Raw genomic sequence first — 16,296 nt, forward strand, 5'->3', positions numbered from 1 at the left:
CCCCATGCGGGATCGGGCCTGCAGACCGACCCTGCACCACTCATCTGACCTGCAGGGCCAGAAGGTTGGGTGCTAGTGCTTTATATTGCTGCCCAATGTGTGCACAACCTTGAGAAGGACCAATTAAGCCAAGGGAAGGAGAGCCTAGAATACTAGTCACAAAAGCCTGAATACCTGTGCTGTTGCATATACCACTGCTGACAAGCACTGCTTTTGAGCAGTGGATCCCAATGTTTGTTATACTGAGGATCGGCACAGAAGTGGGGTGGGGCGCATGGAGCCAGCTGCCTCCCTCCTGGGGCTGCCCCGCTGCCCAGCTTTAACCCTGTACGTGACTGCCGGCGGCGGAAGCTGCTCACCTGGGCAGACAGATGGGGGTCCAAACGGGGGGCTTGTGCCATGACCCAGCAGCCAACCCTTTGCAGCCCAGTATTGGGCTGTGACCCAGTAGTTGGGAACCTCTGCTTTAGAGGGAACTAACTGATAGGACATATCTTTGGGTCTCTGTCTGGAGACCAAATACTTACCTTCCGCCTTGTTATCATCTACCAGTGGACAGGCTGTCCTCAACGTGACGGTGCTCAGCTCTGAATGCCTCCCTCGGGTGTCCACAGCATACAGAGTAAATCTGAAAGGCAGAGAAAGATCAGCTCTCCCCTTAGCTTCAGCTCAGAGATGAATCTGTCCAGAAAAGGTCTTGCAAAGAACAACTTGGTCCCAGTTAATACCATTCACCTCTGGCAATCTGAGAGGGAGAGAAGAGAACTGCAGAAGGGGAAGGTGCTGGGGTCACAGTACCCACATCACTGGCAAGTATTTGCCTTGCACTGCAACTCCACCATGGCAAGGGTGTCTGCAGCACTCACTAGCACTGCAGCATCACATCTGAGCAAAGGCAGGAATTTCTGCTAGCACGGATCCTCTCTCCTTAAGTAACTGAGGGTTTAGTTCCTTCCTTAAACACACAATGTGAGGTTAGTGCCAGTGTATATATAGAGAGGTAGTTAGCCAATAGCCACGTTCATCTGAAGTCAGGCAGAAGGAAGCAAGTATATATCCTTTGAACAGTCCCTGGATTGCCTTTTCTACCATTTCAAAGCCAGAAAGAGATCGGGAAAGGCTGAGGTTGTTGATTTCACATTTGAAGCTAATGGAGATCATCTGACAGTAAAATATGACTCTTGTACTAGATGAATTTTTGGATAAACAGGCTATGGCTGCACAGGGTTTTTCTCTTTTGTTTTTTTTTTTTTGTTTTTTTTTTTTTGTTTCTGGGCAAAAATAGTGTCCTGATCAGGAGATTACGGCTTTAAACTCAGAGAGCTTCTTATCAAAGGGTATCAGGTAAATCCCAGGCTAATCCTCTGTCGGGCCCCCAAAAGGCATCTTGCCATATTTATCCACTCAGAGCCAGGCCGTGCAGCTCAAGTCTCCTGGACTGGCTTTGACAAAGTGCAGGAGCCTGCCTGACCGCCTTGGAGGTCTGAAAACCCCGATGAGGGGGCACCCACTGACTGAAGACAGAGTGAGCCACTAAGTAACATAGCTCAACTCTTTATCCTGATGTAAAATCAAGCAGCTCTTATGAGTGAGTGAAAATAGTTTTTTAAAAGCTGTTGAAGCTTAAGTAGGGATTGGGACTTTGATGTATGTTTATTTCACTGTGGTCCAAGCCCTTAGCATCCTTAGCAATGTCGGAAGTAATGACCTCCCACATGCCCTCGACCATACACAGCCGCACAACACAGAGCTTGGCTCTTCTCTTGCACACACTGTCCTTGTCTATACTCGGGATTAGCTTTGATGCATCCAACACTGGCCAAACTGGGGTAGCTATTTTAGTATTTGGCATGCAAGGAATGGAAGCTGCCATCTGCACCAAGGCAGCTGGTGGCAGTTGCAATCATGTGGTTCCCTCCACCAGTGCAAAGAGAGGATTTTCTTATCTATACTCGGTGTCTACGTGGGTGCAGCCAACCCTGGAAATTGCTAAAAGTGATGCCTTTCTGCAGGGCCAGCGCTGGTTTGTGAAGCTAAACAGATGCAGTAGGTAGAGAAGGGAATAGGACATGCAGTGCTCTCTCATGGTAATAATACTTTTACTTTTCACTGTGTTGTTTTCCCTAATTTTAAATGAAAGTTGTTCTGATAGCATCTTTGGATACACAAAACAGTGGTGCACAGGAGTACCATTATGCCATTTTATAAAAATGTGAACCGTGATGCAAACAGATCCAGAGAGTTCAGCAGACAGTAGCTGAACCAGCAATGAGACATTAGAGTTCTGCTCCCCTGTCCCTTTTTCCTGTAATAGCTGGACAACACTCCACTTTTTCAACCCTCTGTACAACATAAATGGGACACATTGTCAAAAGGCAAAAAAAGGCTAATAAATATGTTTCTTCTGCCAGCTTATTTTCACTTTAGTATGAGTGTCATTGGCTTAACAGCAGTGGTTTTTGTTGTTGTCTTCTTAATGCATGAGCATGAATTAGCACATAACCTCTGGCCCACTGATAGCAGCTGGGGCAGGAAGACTCCATTAGCCCCAAGACAATCAATTTGCACAGCATTTCCCTTTAAAGTAGAACATTTTTATCAAAGCATAATTGTTACACTTGGTAAGTAAAACCCAGACAACCTTTCCCACTGCAAAGGGGTTGTAAAGCGGCATTTGTGCCTGGCAGGGTATTTGAATATTTCAGCAAGATCGGATGATGTCAAAGGCCCAGACTGGCACCTCAATAGCACTTGTCAATGAGCACAGAACTCAAAATAAAACAATGGGAAGGTTATTCAGTGATCAGTACTGAGAACATTTCCAGCGTGCAAGACTGTGCTAATTAAGGTGGAGGAGGGGAAACTCTTGACAGGCCCCACCCCCTGGACTGTGACTTATTACAGCGCTGTTCCATCAAACAGAAGATGTTTCACTGCAATGTGACATGGGCCTTATAGTCCCGGAGTCTCATGCAATCTAAATCTCACCTTGGCAGTGATGTCAGAAAAAAAGCAAAACAAGAACCCAATGATTTCTGTTCACCAAATTATATCCTTCCTGCCTTCAAGAACAGTCAGAAATCTCAGACAGCTTCCTGTCTGTGATCAGCTCAGTCTCATAAATGGCTTGGGCCCTGTTCCTAAAATAGATTTAGGCATTTGAGTAATAGTAAGGTGCTTAAATACCTGCAAAGATCTGTGCCTCTGTTCGGCTCTTCTTGATTTCAAGGGAAATGCTTAGATCCTCTGAGTTTGTCTTGTTTGAAGTTGTCCCCCTTGCAGGTCAGACTGTAACTCAGTAGGCACCTATGATTTGCTTAGCCCTAGGGTATTTATAGCTCTACAGTGCTGTGCATAGCCAAAGGTCTATAATAAAGTAAATCAACTACAGAAAGAAAAGCTAATGTTCCTAGGCCTTAGGGGACTCCAGCTTTCACCATATTATACATCACCTTTGATGGTCTGTGCATCCTCTACCACTGCCTCATTAGGATACTTTCCATCCTCCAACTGTTATGGCTGGAGCGTTTTACCCAGGAGTTCATCCTGTCCATCTCTAAGGCTTCTCCATCCCAGCCACTTTATTCTCAGTTCCCCTTCCTGTTGCTGAGTGATCCCCCTCACAGCACAACTCCCTTTCTGCCACTCAACATTTGGAAAGGAAACTGAAGCTGCTAGCTCAGGAGTCAGACTTCAGAAAGGCAGTCTGGTGAAAGGGCACTAAGGGACCTGTGTTTTATTCCCAGCTCTGCCACGGTTCCGCTGTGTCACTCAGAGCAAGTTCACTACGCCTTTTTCTCTTCCATTCGTTTTCTCTCTTTGTCTATTTAGACTGCAAGGTCTCCAGGGCAGGGACTGTCTCTTATTATGTGTTCATACAGAGCCCATCACAATGGGGCCTCAATTTGGGTGCAGCCTCTAGGCACTACTGGAATATAGATAGTAAAGATAACTTAATCAGAAGGGAAAAGGCCTTAAGGCTAACTGAGGTTAATGTGAAGAGAGAAGTTGTCTAGTTAATCTTTAAGGATCATAGGGAAACTTGGACTTGCAGAATGTATCCACCGTGTTCTCCGATGGAATTACGTTACAGACCACGAAGACTCCCATTGTGAATCTGCCTGCTGACTTTTTTTCTTCTCTCAGAATTATTCTCCTGCAAACATTGACACCATCTGCTTTCTTGCCAGAGATTTCAAAAGCAGCTGCCTTCTAGGAGTTTGCTCAAGTTTTCCCTTTGCAATTCTTCACCCATTCCAGAAGCAGGTCTTTTGTTTATTTTCCAGCCAACAGAATAGGCTTTTGGACTTTTTCCAGCCCTTTGCAACCGTGAAGCCAATCTGGAGAAACAGGAAACCTCACCCTCCAAACTAAACTGTATATTTAGCACCAATGTAATGGTTGCCTTACTTCATGGTGCTGAAACTTGGAGATTTATCAAGACCCTACTATCTTAAAACTTAGCCTTCATAAACATTGTTAAACAAATCCTTACATCTAATGGCCAGAAAAAAGAAATCACAAACAAAATTCTATGGAGGACAGAACACAAGACAAATAGGGACAGAAATAATGGGGCCTTTTGAGGGACTAACTAACCACAAGTTTGCATGGAAATCTATAGGGAGATGGTGGACAAGGGAGATGATGATGGCAATTTTGACAGTGATGGACATTGGATGGATAAGAAATATAATAAAGATGCCTAAAGGTAGAAGTTGCCAGGTGTGTAGTATCCTACAATCGGTTCCTGATGGAAGCTATATATAAATAAAATGTATTCAGAGACAGCTCACAGAAGAGAAGATTCAAGGACTGAAAGTGCAGCTGAGGACAATGCTGGACTTGTAACAGAGATCTGAGGATGTGATGGGGTAGACCTGCACATAAAACTGCGAATTCACAGACAGCTGCTTAGAAGAGCCTCTAAAGCTGCAGTTTCCAAACTCTTCTGGGCTGTGGTCCCACTTCCAGGCATATGACCTAACTTCCAGTTGCCTCATGATCACTCAAGACACCACTTCCAGTCCAAGCCCATCTGCAGTCACTGGATTTCTGTGGGGCCTGCAACCACTTGAAAGTGCCACAACTCCAAATGGAGTCATGACTCATTCTCTCTGTTTTGAGAACTGCTGATCTACAGGACAGACCCTTAGACAAAGGGTACACAAAGGGAAACAGCAATTATAGACAAGGAGGTAATGGGATAAAATGCAACAACAAGAGGAGAACCTAGCTGGGAGCAAAGAGGGCCATTGCTGGCTTCAGGCACTTATTGGAGCTAGAGTTTAAAGATAGATCATGTCAAACTAATGTGACAGTCTAAAATAACTCATTGTATACATAAAAAGGGTGTGGTGAATCTCATAAAGCTGAACTTCATTATAGCATTTGATACAGTGCTGCATGGGTAAACATTAGTGAAGCCTGAAAATATGGGGACTAATGGAATAACTGTAAGGTGGGTAAGGAGCTGGACTGAAGGAAGATGGTAATGGGTAGTGATGAAAGGGGAAGGATCAGGCTAGAGGGAGGTTACCAGTGGAGTTTCTGAAGGATCAGTCTTGATACTAATCTTGTTTAACATTTTCAGGAATGACCTCGGTTTACACTGATAAAATGTGCCTCAGACACAAAGTCAGAAGGCACAATCAACATAGAAGAGGTTCAGGATATCATGCACAAAGAAGCAGGTGATTTTGATGGTGGAGTAATATAGATGAAGTGAAAAGTATGAGATGCAAGGTCAGGCACTTGGGAACAAATGCCAAATTTTGCTGTAAGTGGGGAGCTCATCAGTTGGAAGTTCTTAAAATAGGTAAGGGGTGACATATTAGTTAATTGTAGGATGACTATGGGTGTTTATAGACGTGCTCCTGGAGTCTATGTGGAAGGGGGGGGTTGTGGATGCTTTAATTAGAATGGCTCTGAGAGCTGCTTTAATTAAAGCACCTGGAGAATCATGTGCGTCAGCGTTCCCATGATGAAAAATGGCGGTTGGAGTGCTTTAACTAAAGCTGGTTGAACGAGTTTTAGTTAAAGCGCCCTCGCTGTCATTTTTCAGCATGGGGATACTGATATACATGATGCTGGAATGTGCTCTGATGCACTGTAATTACAGTGCAATAGGGCAGCCTTGCTGCATGCATATAGGTGCCTTATACGCCTCCAGTGTGATACAGCCATGAAAAAGAGAATTATGACCCCAGGATGCATTGGAAGAGGTACTCTCATCAGAGATAAGGAAGACGTTTTCCTGTTATACAAGGCAGTGGTGAGAGCATACCTGGAAAACCATGTGCAATTCTGGCTAACCAAGTTCGTGAAAAATGAAATGAAACTGAAATGGGAGCAGAAAAGGGCACCTAGGATGACTGTAGGAATGAAGAACATATTTTTTGAGGGGAATCTAGAAGAACTTGTTTTATTTACCCCACCAAAGCATATCCTCTTCTCTTAATTGCCTGCATCCCATGCATCCCTGAGCCAGTGTTATTGACCTATGTTATATGTGCGGCTTTACTGATGCACCTCTGAAGTACACAACTCTATTTATTGAACTTAGCTGAACTTTCTGTCTACTGAGTCCCAATTTTGCAGTCTCACAATTACATTCTTCCACTTTCGGGAAACAGATGAGCAGACCTCCTCTTGCTGTTCAAAGTTTGGAAGTATTGTTCTAATACTAAGCATTCAACTTTACCCTCTGCTTTTTGGAGGACTTAGACAGTGATGAAGACTTTACCTTCTGCTTTTTGGAGGACTTAGACACAGTGATGAAGCCTTTAGTCTCTTATGGTGTAATCTGGCTAGCTCAGATATCAATAGCCATGAAGTCACAACAGCAAGGGCTTCAGCACAAAGTATGCAAAGCATCCTAGAACCATGGATAGTCTACGGATAGTAGCTGAAGCCTATGATGCTGTTAAACCTCAGCTAGCCATATGAAAGCTACCTGGAGGTTAGCACTTACTGCAACCAGATCTCTGATCACAGTGTATATAAACCCTCTTCTACAGCTGGCCATAGGGTAACTGAGGCTGGGAACTGAAGCAAATACATTACATTGGTGCTGTGCTAGCTCTTCTGCCATTCATTCATTTTGGAACAGCATTTAAAGTCCTATATTTAAAATGCCTCCATAGACTAGGCCCTGGCCAGCTCAGCCTGCCGTATCCTCCACAACCTTCCAAAACCTCCACCCTGCCCAGTGATGCCAGACTAAGCCAGGTGTTAGGATCAGAGTGATCTCAGGAACATGACTCAAATGCTAAGACTCAATGCCAGAAAAATTCAGATTGTGCCTGAACTCAAGTGTGCTCAGAACAAATCTGAGACACCTCACAGGACTAATGCCTACAAATAAATGCACACGTAAACACAGCCTTTATATATATCATGTTCCATGCTCTGGCTCTCGGAGGAAAAGAGGGAAAGCACCATTTATTCCCAGTTCTTTTTCTTCTTTGAGATTTTGTCCAGCACTTAGATTATCCATGTGATCAGCACTTAATAAATAACTATGATTCAAGAGACACACAGAAATCCCCAGGTTTTCTTCATACAGCTTATGTGAGTACCTAGTATTGACTCACTGGGAATACTAATTTGTCTGACAAACAAGCACCCCAAACATGAAAAATGCTACATAAATACATTTTCAGATGCATTCTTGTATTTGAAAATAAATACATCTATACTGGTCTGTATACATCTTATACATGAATGTATACAAACATGAATAGGTGTTTGTATAACTATGGTATAATTCTGAATATATGCTTGTATAAGACTATGAATGTTTGTACACATACTATGCATGAATGGCAAAGACTACATGTATGTGTGTGATGTGGGTGTGAGCAGATGAACACATACCCCATTATATGTAAGTTTTGTACACCAACATAAATTACATCAGGATTTGGAGCAGAGAGGTGTGCAGTTATCCCAGAATGCCTTGTACAGCAGCCACCATAACACATGGTTATTACTGTGCATAATCAATAAATATCTACCCAAAGATGGAGATGGACAGATGAAATCTAGACCAGCAGAACATATAGGTAGATCAATTCTTTCACAGTCAATTCTCCAATATATTGGGCAAAGTCATCCCAGTTTGGGTGTCTGTGTTGTCTGTCTTCTTTTTTACACCAGTATAATACCAATGACATTGTTATAAACATTTAACCTATCAATTTAATCTACTAAATGCCTGGGTTATTTCAGGACAGCCATTGCTGTAGTAAGGCAACAGCTGTGGGGAGGACATGAGAGCATGGCTACGGATAGAAACAGCCAGCCTTTTTTACCACTCAGCCTCCAAACTTCCTCTGAAACAGAGTTAGCCACCAGGACAGTAAAAATGCTGGTGCCACGTCTACACAGGGACTCCCACCATTGTTATGTCTAGTAGAACTACCCGGATCATACACAATGCAAAGGCTAGAGGCTTCCTGAGAAAGTCTAGCCATGCTGATCTGTACGCTGTGCTTGGGTTTGCAAGCACACGGCTGCATGATGGAGCTGATGCATGATGGAGCTGACCTGCCACTGAAATCAACACTGTGTGGCCATGGACTTGGGAGGAGGTTGCATGTTACGGGGTCAGGTGGGGCTGGTCCCACACGCTGCTGCCACGTGCAGCCAGGGATTTGGGTGGGAGCATGGGAGCTGTGTGTTATGGGGCTGGGTGGGGCTAGCTGCACATGCTGGTGCCACGTGCAGCTAGGGGCTTGGGTGGGAGCATGGGGAGCTGTGCGCTATGGGGTTGGGTGGGGCTGGCCCTGCTCACTGCCACCCCATGAGGCTCTAGGGACTCGCACACTCTGGGGACTCTGAGGACCCACCCCTTGCCAAGATCTGCCCCCCCCCAAACACCCTCACACCCTCCCACACACCCCACCCCCACCATCCCCCCAACACCCACACCCTCCCACAACCCCACAACCCCCCACACCCTACCCCCTACCATACCCACACACACACTCACACCTTCCCACACACCCCCAACTGCACCCCCACCCACTCACACCCACATCCTCCCCCCAACGTACACCGGCTACCTTCCCCGACAAAAACACGTACACACCCCACTCACCATACCCACCTCCCCACCCTACCACACACACACCCTCAACCACCCCGCCCCCCAACCACACACTCTACACAACCCTATATACACCTCCTTGCCCCCCACACAATATACAAAAGTAAGACTGCATTTTAATCTACTATGCCTCTATATACACTATGAAAAGACACCTAAATCAAGGCAAAAATATTTTTTGAAATTAAATTAAAGCATGTTTTAGATGTTTGATTTTTTAGTATATGATTTATATTTCTTTCCTGTTCCTGGCAACCCCCGCCTCCCCGGAGTACTTCTGGGGCAAGGGGAGGGACTTCAGGTGGCAACGTTCAGGGGTTAGGGTGGGATTCTTGGTCCTGAGATGGCTACTAGGGAGCAGGTCACCTGTCAAGGAGTGGAGCTACCCTTGCAGCCCTCGACAGCTCACCAAAACAAATTAAGCGGCCCTCCAGCTTAAATAATTGCCCACCCCCACATTACAGTGATTAAATAATACTGCTAGGACATTGGAGGATCATCTCGAATGCTGGGTTGGAGACAGCAGAGTTGTACTGTGAAGAAGGACCGTGACTGTGTAACTTCATTGCCTATAAGAGGCCGGTTATGGAAGACAAGGATATGAGTAGGACGGTGTGTGGCACACAGTGAGGGAATGGAAGTAACTTGCAATGTCCAGCTGCTGTCCCTAGCTTATGAACTGTATTTCTTGCATGTTGAACAACACACTAGGATAGATAGGCAGACTTGGGAACTCCTTTAAAAAATACAGGAGACGAAACCTAAAGAATATACAGAAATGTCTGACAGTTCAATAGACAATACTCCAACAATTGAGAGAGTTTAAGAAAACTGTATCTGTTCTATAGGATCTTTCAACTGTCTGAGGCAATTACCCTCCCTCCCCTTCTCCCCCCACCCTTTTTTTAGGTCACTTTGATATAGAAAAGAATCAGCATTACTATAGATGCACAATGTCAGAATAATGCAGCCTTGTCTGTAAAGTTAGATACAAGGCAAGGCAGTCTTTATGTTATTTTAAAAGTCCATGCTCTTTTTTCAGGGGCAGGAAACACTAAATGGGGGAAATGGCATCTCCCAAGACTTCTAAAAACAAACCAGCCGCTGAGGGGGTAGAGATACAAATGGGAGCTGAGAGTCGGCTCTTCCATATCTGGGGCTAAGTTAGGCACATGCGAAGAATCCTGGAGAGTATAAGAACTGCCAGAGGTAGATGATAGCGACTTGGAGGTGAGAGACTGTCTCGCTAAGAGGAAGTCCATGGTAAAGGCTAGTGTCTTAAGACTTGTCTTCACTTCAAAGTTAACTTGAGATAGAACTTGAGTGTTGTCTCTACTTGAAGTCATGTTTATGCACACAAAAAAAATGTTCGCTAGAGTACAGGGGTGCTTTCAACTCAAGGTGTTTGGCCTGTCGTGGCACAGGTTAACACTCCAGTTAAAATGTGCCAGGTGCTCAAATTAATGCCCTGCACTGTAAATGCAACCATACAAAGTTTTAAATGGCACTAGAACTCCTAGCATAGCTCAGCTTACTGTGATACAAAGCACTGTGGGATATCCCCCCAGAAAAAAAACAACTAGTAAGACATGAGTGAAGCACCTATGCGGAGAGAGCTACTCAAGTGTTGTTTCACATTGTGATTGCTCTCTTTTGAGCTCGGTTAACTCAAGAGGAACAACTTGAGCAGTGAAGATAATATCCTTAGCCTCTCTGTATCTCAGTTCCCCATCGTAAAAGCAGGATAATAAGATTTTCCAGCTTGTAAACTCCTTCAGGCAGGGACTGTATCTTATTATGTGTAAGTGCAATGCCTTTAAGCACCACTGTAGTACGTCTCATGACAGAGAGATGACAAAATGTGTCTATCAGATGTAAATCTTGCCAAAGATGACTAGGTAAGTCGCACACAATTTTGGCCTGAAATTCAGCCATTTGAGTCGAAGACTGTTCAGAGGTAGTCACTGGGGTGTGTCCTCAGAGGGCAGATGATGTGCTGAGCACTGGTAAGAGGTGACTCAGAAGAGAATGACTCTGATTACTGTTTCTATAGAAAGGCTTCCAGAAAAGGGGCCATTGGCTATTGGTCAGCCAGGGCCTGAAGAAAGGCAGCTTGCTACAAGGAGGGTCAGAAAAAAGGAGCATTCCTTAAATCGACTCCTTCCTGTCCTGATTGATTTCAGAAATACAATTTCTATCTGTTTTATAGGAGAGCAAAATAGACATCTTCTTCCTTATGCACAGTGGTATCCCCACTCCTGCTGTGTTATATGTTCCATGCTACAAGAAACATAAAAAAAAAGTAAATCCTAGAATACTGTAGCTCATAATCCCTCCCACCAGGATCCCAGTTTTCTTTGCATCAAGAGTTATGGATTTCCTCATTTGGAGGGTCATGTGAGGAGATTCTCTGTTACTCGAAGGATCCTTGAGCATATCAGTGGGTCTTTCCACCAGGCTGGGGTTCGGTGGACACCCAAGAGTCAAAACACATAGCAATTCATCCATCTCTTTTTGTTTCATATATGTCAGCTGGGATCCTAAAAGGATGGAAGGGAGAAAGAGCAATCCTCTTCTGCAACTTCCCAAATCTGCCATTGCTATGTGGGGTGGAGGAGACTTGTGGGTCCAAGCTAACCTCCAAACCAAGGAAGGAAATCAACCTTTCAGACCCCAATGCTGGTGTCCCAGTGCAGGCTGGAATCAAGCCGATCTTTCTGGAAACTGCTTCTCTAACCCCTCCAAAACTGCTGTTCCCAGTTTTGCAATGGTCCTGACTGTGCATGGAAACTTCTTGCTCCCTGATGCTTTGCTACTGGAGAGTGTCTATCTGAAGGTTGGTCATTCTCTCTCAAAGAGCTCACAACTAGGCTGTTCTCCTTTCTGGCAGGAGCATGCAATGCCACCCTGCCAAGGTGGAGAAGGATGGGGTTCTCTAAGGTTAAATCATAGCCTTATTGAAATCCAGGGCAAAATTCCCACTGACTTTTATGGGGCCCAATCTCTGCATCTCCCTGACTCCTCCCTGATGGTGACAGAGCCTGAAGCCGTAGCTAAATCCCCTTGCCTATATATATCTCTTTGTCTTGCAGATTTCCTTGTGGGTGACCCCTGCTCTTCAGGGCCACTGGCAAGTAGCAGATAATTTGTCCCTTGTCCCTCACACTTGATAAGGTTTCTATTTCCTGAGTGTGTGTGTTACATTTGAACACGTCCTTTCAGAAAAAAAAAAAAAAGCTTTACACCACTGATTAAGAAAGAGCAGCCTGAGCTTCCCTGGGGGTGGGGGAGAAAGAGGGGGAGAGGACTAGTGTGTTAAACAAAACCCTCGGAGGGAGTGAAAATGTGGAGGAAAGAACAGCTCCTTGGCATGACAAGAGGCAAGCTCATCCAAAAAGCAGCCCTAACATGAGATAACATTAATGCAGCTTATACTGGAGGCCCAGGGCTTGCGGACTTAGACTCGCTTCAAGGAGCAAGGGTCTTGGTCTTTATCAATCTGGAGCAGCCCAGCAAGTTACAAGGAGGTCCCACAGGGATGGCTACTGAGCTAGGGAGATAAAGGGCATGGCTGAGAAAGGAGAATCACAGAGAAGTTCAATCACCACCAGCAATGTCCAAGGGAGAAGGCAGTCCTGTTTCTGATAAAGGGTTTACCTTCCCCCTCTGGGGGAGGGCCAGGAAGGGGCACAGCTGTAGGGGAAAGTGCTCACTCTGTGGCTTACGCTGTGTGCTAGCTTCGCTGCCCTTCCTGTTAAGTTGCCAGGGCCTCAGTGCGGCACCAGGCGTCTATGCAGAGGTCTGTACCTGACTGCAGTTCTGCGCACAATCCCGCACTAGAAGGCAGAGGGTGTCAAGCTCACATCCCCTTTTCACTCTGGAGAGTGGAGGAAAGGTTCATGATGTGATGCCATGCTCCCTCCCCATCCCAGAGGGCAGAGCACACAACGCCATGTTTACTCGCCCAAGCACATGGAGGAAAGCATCTCCTTCTAGGACCCTTCTTCACTTAAACCACAGCTGCAAGAGGAGAAAGTCCAGCAGTGCCTCTCACCCTCTCCCATCTCAAAGACGGCCCCAGAGCCGTCTGAATGCTTTGGCCCAAAACAACAGCTCAACAACAAATCACTGCGTGGCAAACACAAAGTGCCTGATAGAGAAGAAAGTTGGGTGCAGCAGGAAGGGCATGCTCCTTGGAATGGCCGATCAGCCCCAGCTGGGAATGAGGATTCAATAAAATCCCTGGCAAGAAGATCACTACAGAGTAATGACAGGGGCACACTATGGGGTTGAAATCTGTCCCTCTGCCTCCCGATTTCTGTGTGTTTCCCTTCCCGGCTGTGTACCTGGAAGGAGCAGGGATCAGGAGATATGCTCTTGCATTGTGGCCACTGGCTGTGTGTAGACAAAATGAGAGGTATGTGTGCATGACACTTTAAAGCGGGCTAAATACTTTTGCACCGCTTTAGTGGTGTCGGTGTTTGCATGCCTCGGTGGCATATTGCACATTAATTCCAAGAAACTCAGCGGTGTAATGTGCCTGAAATGACTTGGAGTCCAGTAAACTAAAACTCCTTCGAGGAGTTTTAGTTTGCTGCCCCTACAGCCATGGAGCAAAGCACCGGGCGCTGTGCAGCTCCGTGGCTCTGCAGGAAGCCCTGCAGGCAGCCTGGCAGCAGCCTGGGAAAGCAGCTCCGCCCAAGAAAAGCGGCAACCCTGATCTTTTTTTTTATTTCACCCCTGAAGCCTGCCTGCCTGCCTGAGCTGCCCAGGGCCTTGGTGCTTCATTCTGCAGCTGCGGTGCCCCCCGGGCCCTCCTGAGCCGGGCGCAGCTGCTGTAGAGGGAAATACCAGCCCCCACCCGCAACAGCCCAGGGACTGCTCTGCCCGCCAGCAACTCGCCCTCCCCTCCCCACACCACCCCACTCCACCGCAGGAGAGGCAGGTAAGTTAGTGGGGGGTGTGCACTATATGGAGGTTAAATCAGCCCTAAATCGAAGCAAAGTTTTTTAAAACCCACTACTTCAATTTAGAGCCCCCGTTTTGTCTACACACACCCACTGGCATTACACTGCCCACCGCACAGGCTTCCTAGCTTCTCTGATCTGTCACGGCTACGGCTAAGTGCAGTGCTGTGCTCTTTATTTGCCCCCTTTGCCAGAGCAGGGAACACAATGGGCTGAGCCATGCTACCATTGCCTGATTTCGTTGTTTCATACAAAGAGAGCGAAGGAGATATATCAGTACATTCAAGCACCACAGTGCACATTCGGTTGCATTCAGAACAAGATCCCAAATACGTAACTTCAGGAGGGGTCAAACAAGCATAGAATTGTCTTTAATCGTCAGTGCCAAGGTGACAATTCAGTTTTCTCTTCCGTCGTCAGAAACAGGGCTTGGGGCTAGGCACTTTCTCACCCAGTCCCCATCCTCCCCCCAGCTTCAAACCATATGCAATTCCTTCAGCAGAAAGAAAAAAAAAATCCACCCAATTATAACCAGGCCCCCCTGCAGCCCTGCAGCTGATGGACAGCCCCAAGCCTCCAGCCACAGCTCCACAAAGGTTACATGTTAACGGATAAGCCATTAGTCAAAGGTTACAGACTATCTGCTTTTCGCAAGTCTAATGCCTGCATTGCTTTGAGCCACATCTGAAAGGCATTAAAGTGCAAGACCTTGTATTGCACAGGTCTCCGGAGAGAGACACGTCACTTTTAGTGCTTTCCTCTCTGCTGGGCTACTCGTGGGGTAGTTGGAGGCTGAGGGTGGCCGCGTGTGTGGAGAGAAGAGAAGACTGTTCAGAACGAGGAGAGAAAAAAACAAACTCTTCCTCCTGGAGCGCCTGGGAGAGAGGGGAGGTGAGAGAGGCCTTTAAACCCTGCAGCTGGTTCCACAATAGAAGCATTCCCACTTAACTCTCCTAACCATTTAACCTATGTATTCCTTGCACAGATTGGCCAATGAGCCTATGGTGCTTCACTGCCCTTGGAAAAGTGGGAAACCTATGTCCTTCTCAACCCCGAAGTCATTCAGAACAAGAAACAGACACTGAACATTTTGCTATCCCGGAGATCTGCTTTCCTTTTGGTTTAGCAGGGCTTGTTTTCATGCTGCCGGGTGCTTGGTTTATTGTTCTCATCTAGGCTTCTGGCTGAAACCTACCCTGGGTTGTATTGGCTAAGAAAAATAGTGGAAACTGTTGGGTGGTCAGCATGACACGACCGCATGGGCCTCAGTCCTTGTATACACCACCGCATGAACCTTCTGGTTCTGGTCTCACTAGAAAGGCAAAGGACTGTACAGACTGCAAATGTACATGCTTGCCCAGCTGAGGGCCAAGGGGCCTCAATTCCCAATGCAGGAGGCAACATCAAGAAGGATGAAAAATGGGCAGCCTTGTATCCAATTTTGAACTGTGCTGCAGATCTTTACAGGCCACAAACAGCACTCCGCCTGGCATAACGATAGCCAGAAAGTGGTCCGCAACTAGGTGGCCCAGGAAGGGCTAGGAGGTGGTCACTGAGAACAAGACCGACCAGTGGAAGCTTTCTTGGTAGCAGTTAAAGGAGCACCACGTATATAAAGGGCAACATGTACCACATAGGCAACAGAAATCCAGCCAGAACCGGGATCCCCTTCGCTCAAGAGCCTCTCCCGCCCCAGCCTTCGCATCAGAGAGGGAATGCACTGCAAGGTTAACGGCTGGTGGGAAATTCTCACGAATCTGACAGGCGGACGGGGAGGGCAGGGGGAAAGAAACAAATAATAAAAACAAAATCCCAGTAAGCATGTTAGAATTCTTTTGAAGTCCAGAGGAGCTTTCAGGAAGGGTTATGGGCATCTCCCAGCCCGGCATGATTTACACATTCCTTGCAAGCAAAGGAATCTTCTTGGATTTGAAGTAAACCAGATGTGGGTTTTTTTCCCCCCTTTTATTCTTTTTTAATCATTTCTTTATTGTAATGACGACTGCACAAGAAACATCACAGAGAGCCCCGCTCACCCGACAGGACCCTGACCGAGCAAACTCCCAGCAAGGGACTCCCAGCCACCTTGTTTATGAGCGGAGCACCTCCTTCCCCCAAACTGAATGAATTAGGCACTGTCTTTAGACACAGCCATAAAAAGGGGGCTATGTATAAGTCGTGCCACCCCAAGATTAGCCCTGTGAGACCTCCTGAAAA

General features: G+C 46.3%; 1 protein-coding gene across 6 annotated transcripts in view; it reads right to left on the bottom strand.

Moving 5' to 3' along the window:
• ASTN2 (astrotactin 2) overlaps positions 1-16,296 on the bottom strand; it is a 598,926-nt gene that overhangs the window by 15,391 nt on the left and 567,239 nt on the right. For all 6 annotated transcript variants that reach the window (XM_059715568.1, XM_059715571.1, XM_059715569.1 and 3 more), the window contains one exon: positions 528-628. In XM_059715568.1, coding sequence (XP_059571551.1) covers positions 528-628 — 101 coding nt within the window. The remainder of the gene's footprint in view (positions 1-527; positions 629-16,296) is intronic.

This window comes from Alligator mississippiensis, chromosome 12, assembly GCF_030867095.1.
Source record: "Alligator mississippiensis isolate rAllMis1 chromosome 12, rAllMis1, whole genome shotgun sequence".
Lineage (NCBI taxonomy): Eukaryota > Metazoa > Chordata > Crocodylia > Alligatoridae > Alligator > Alligator mississippiensis.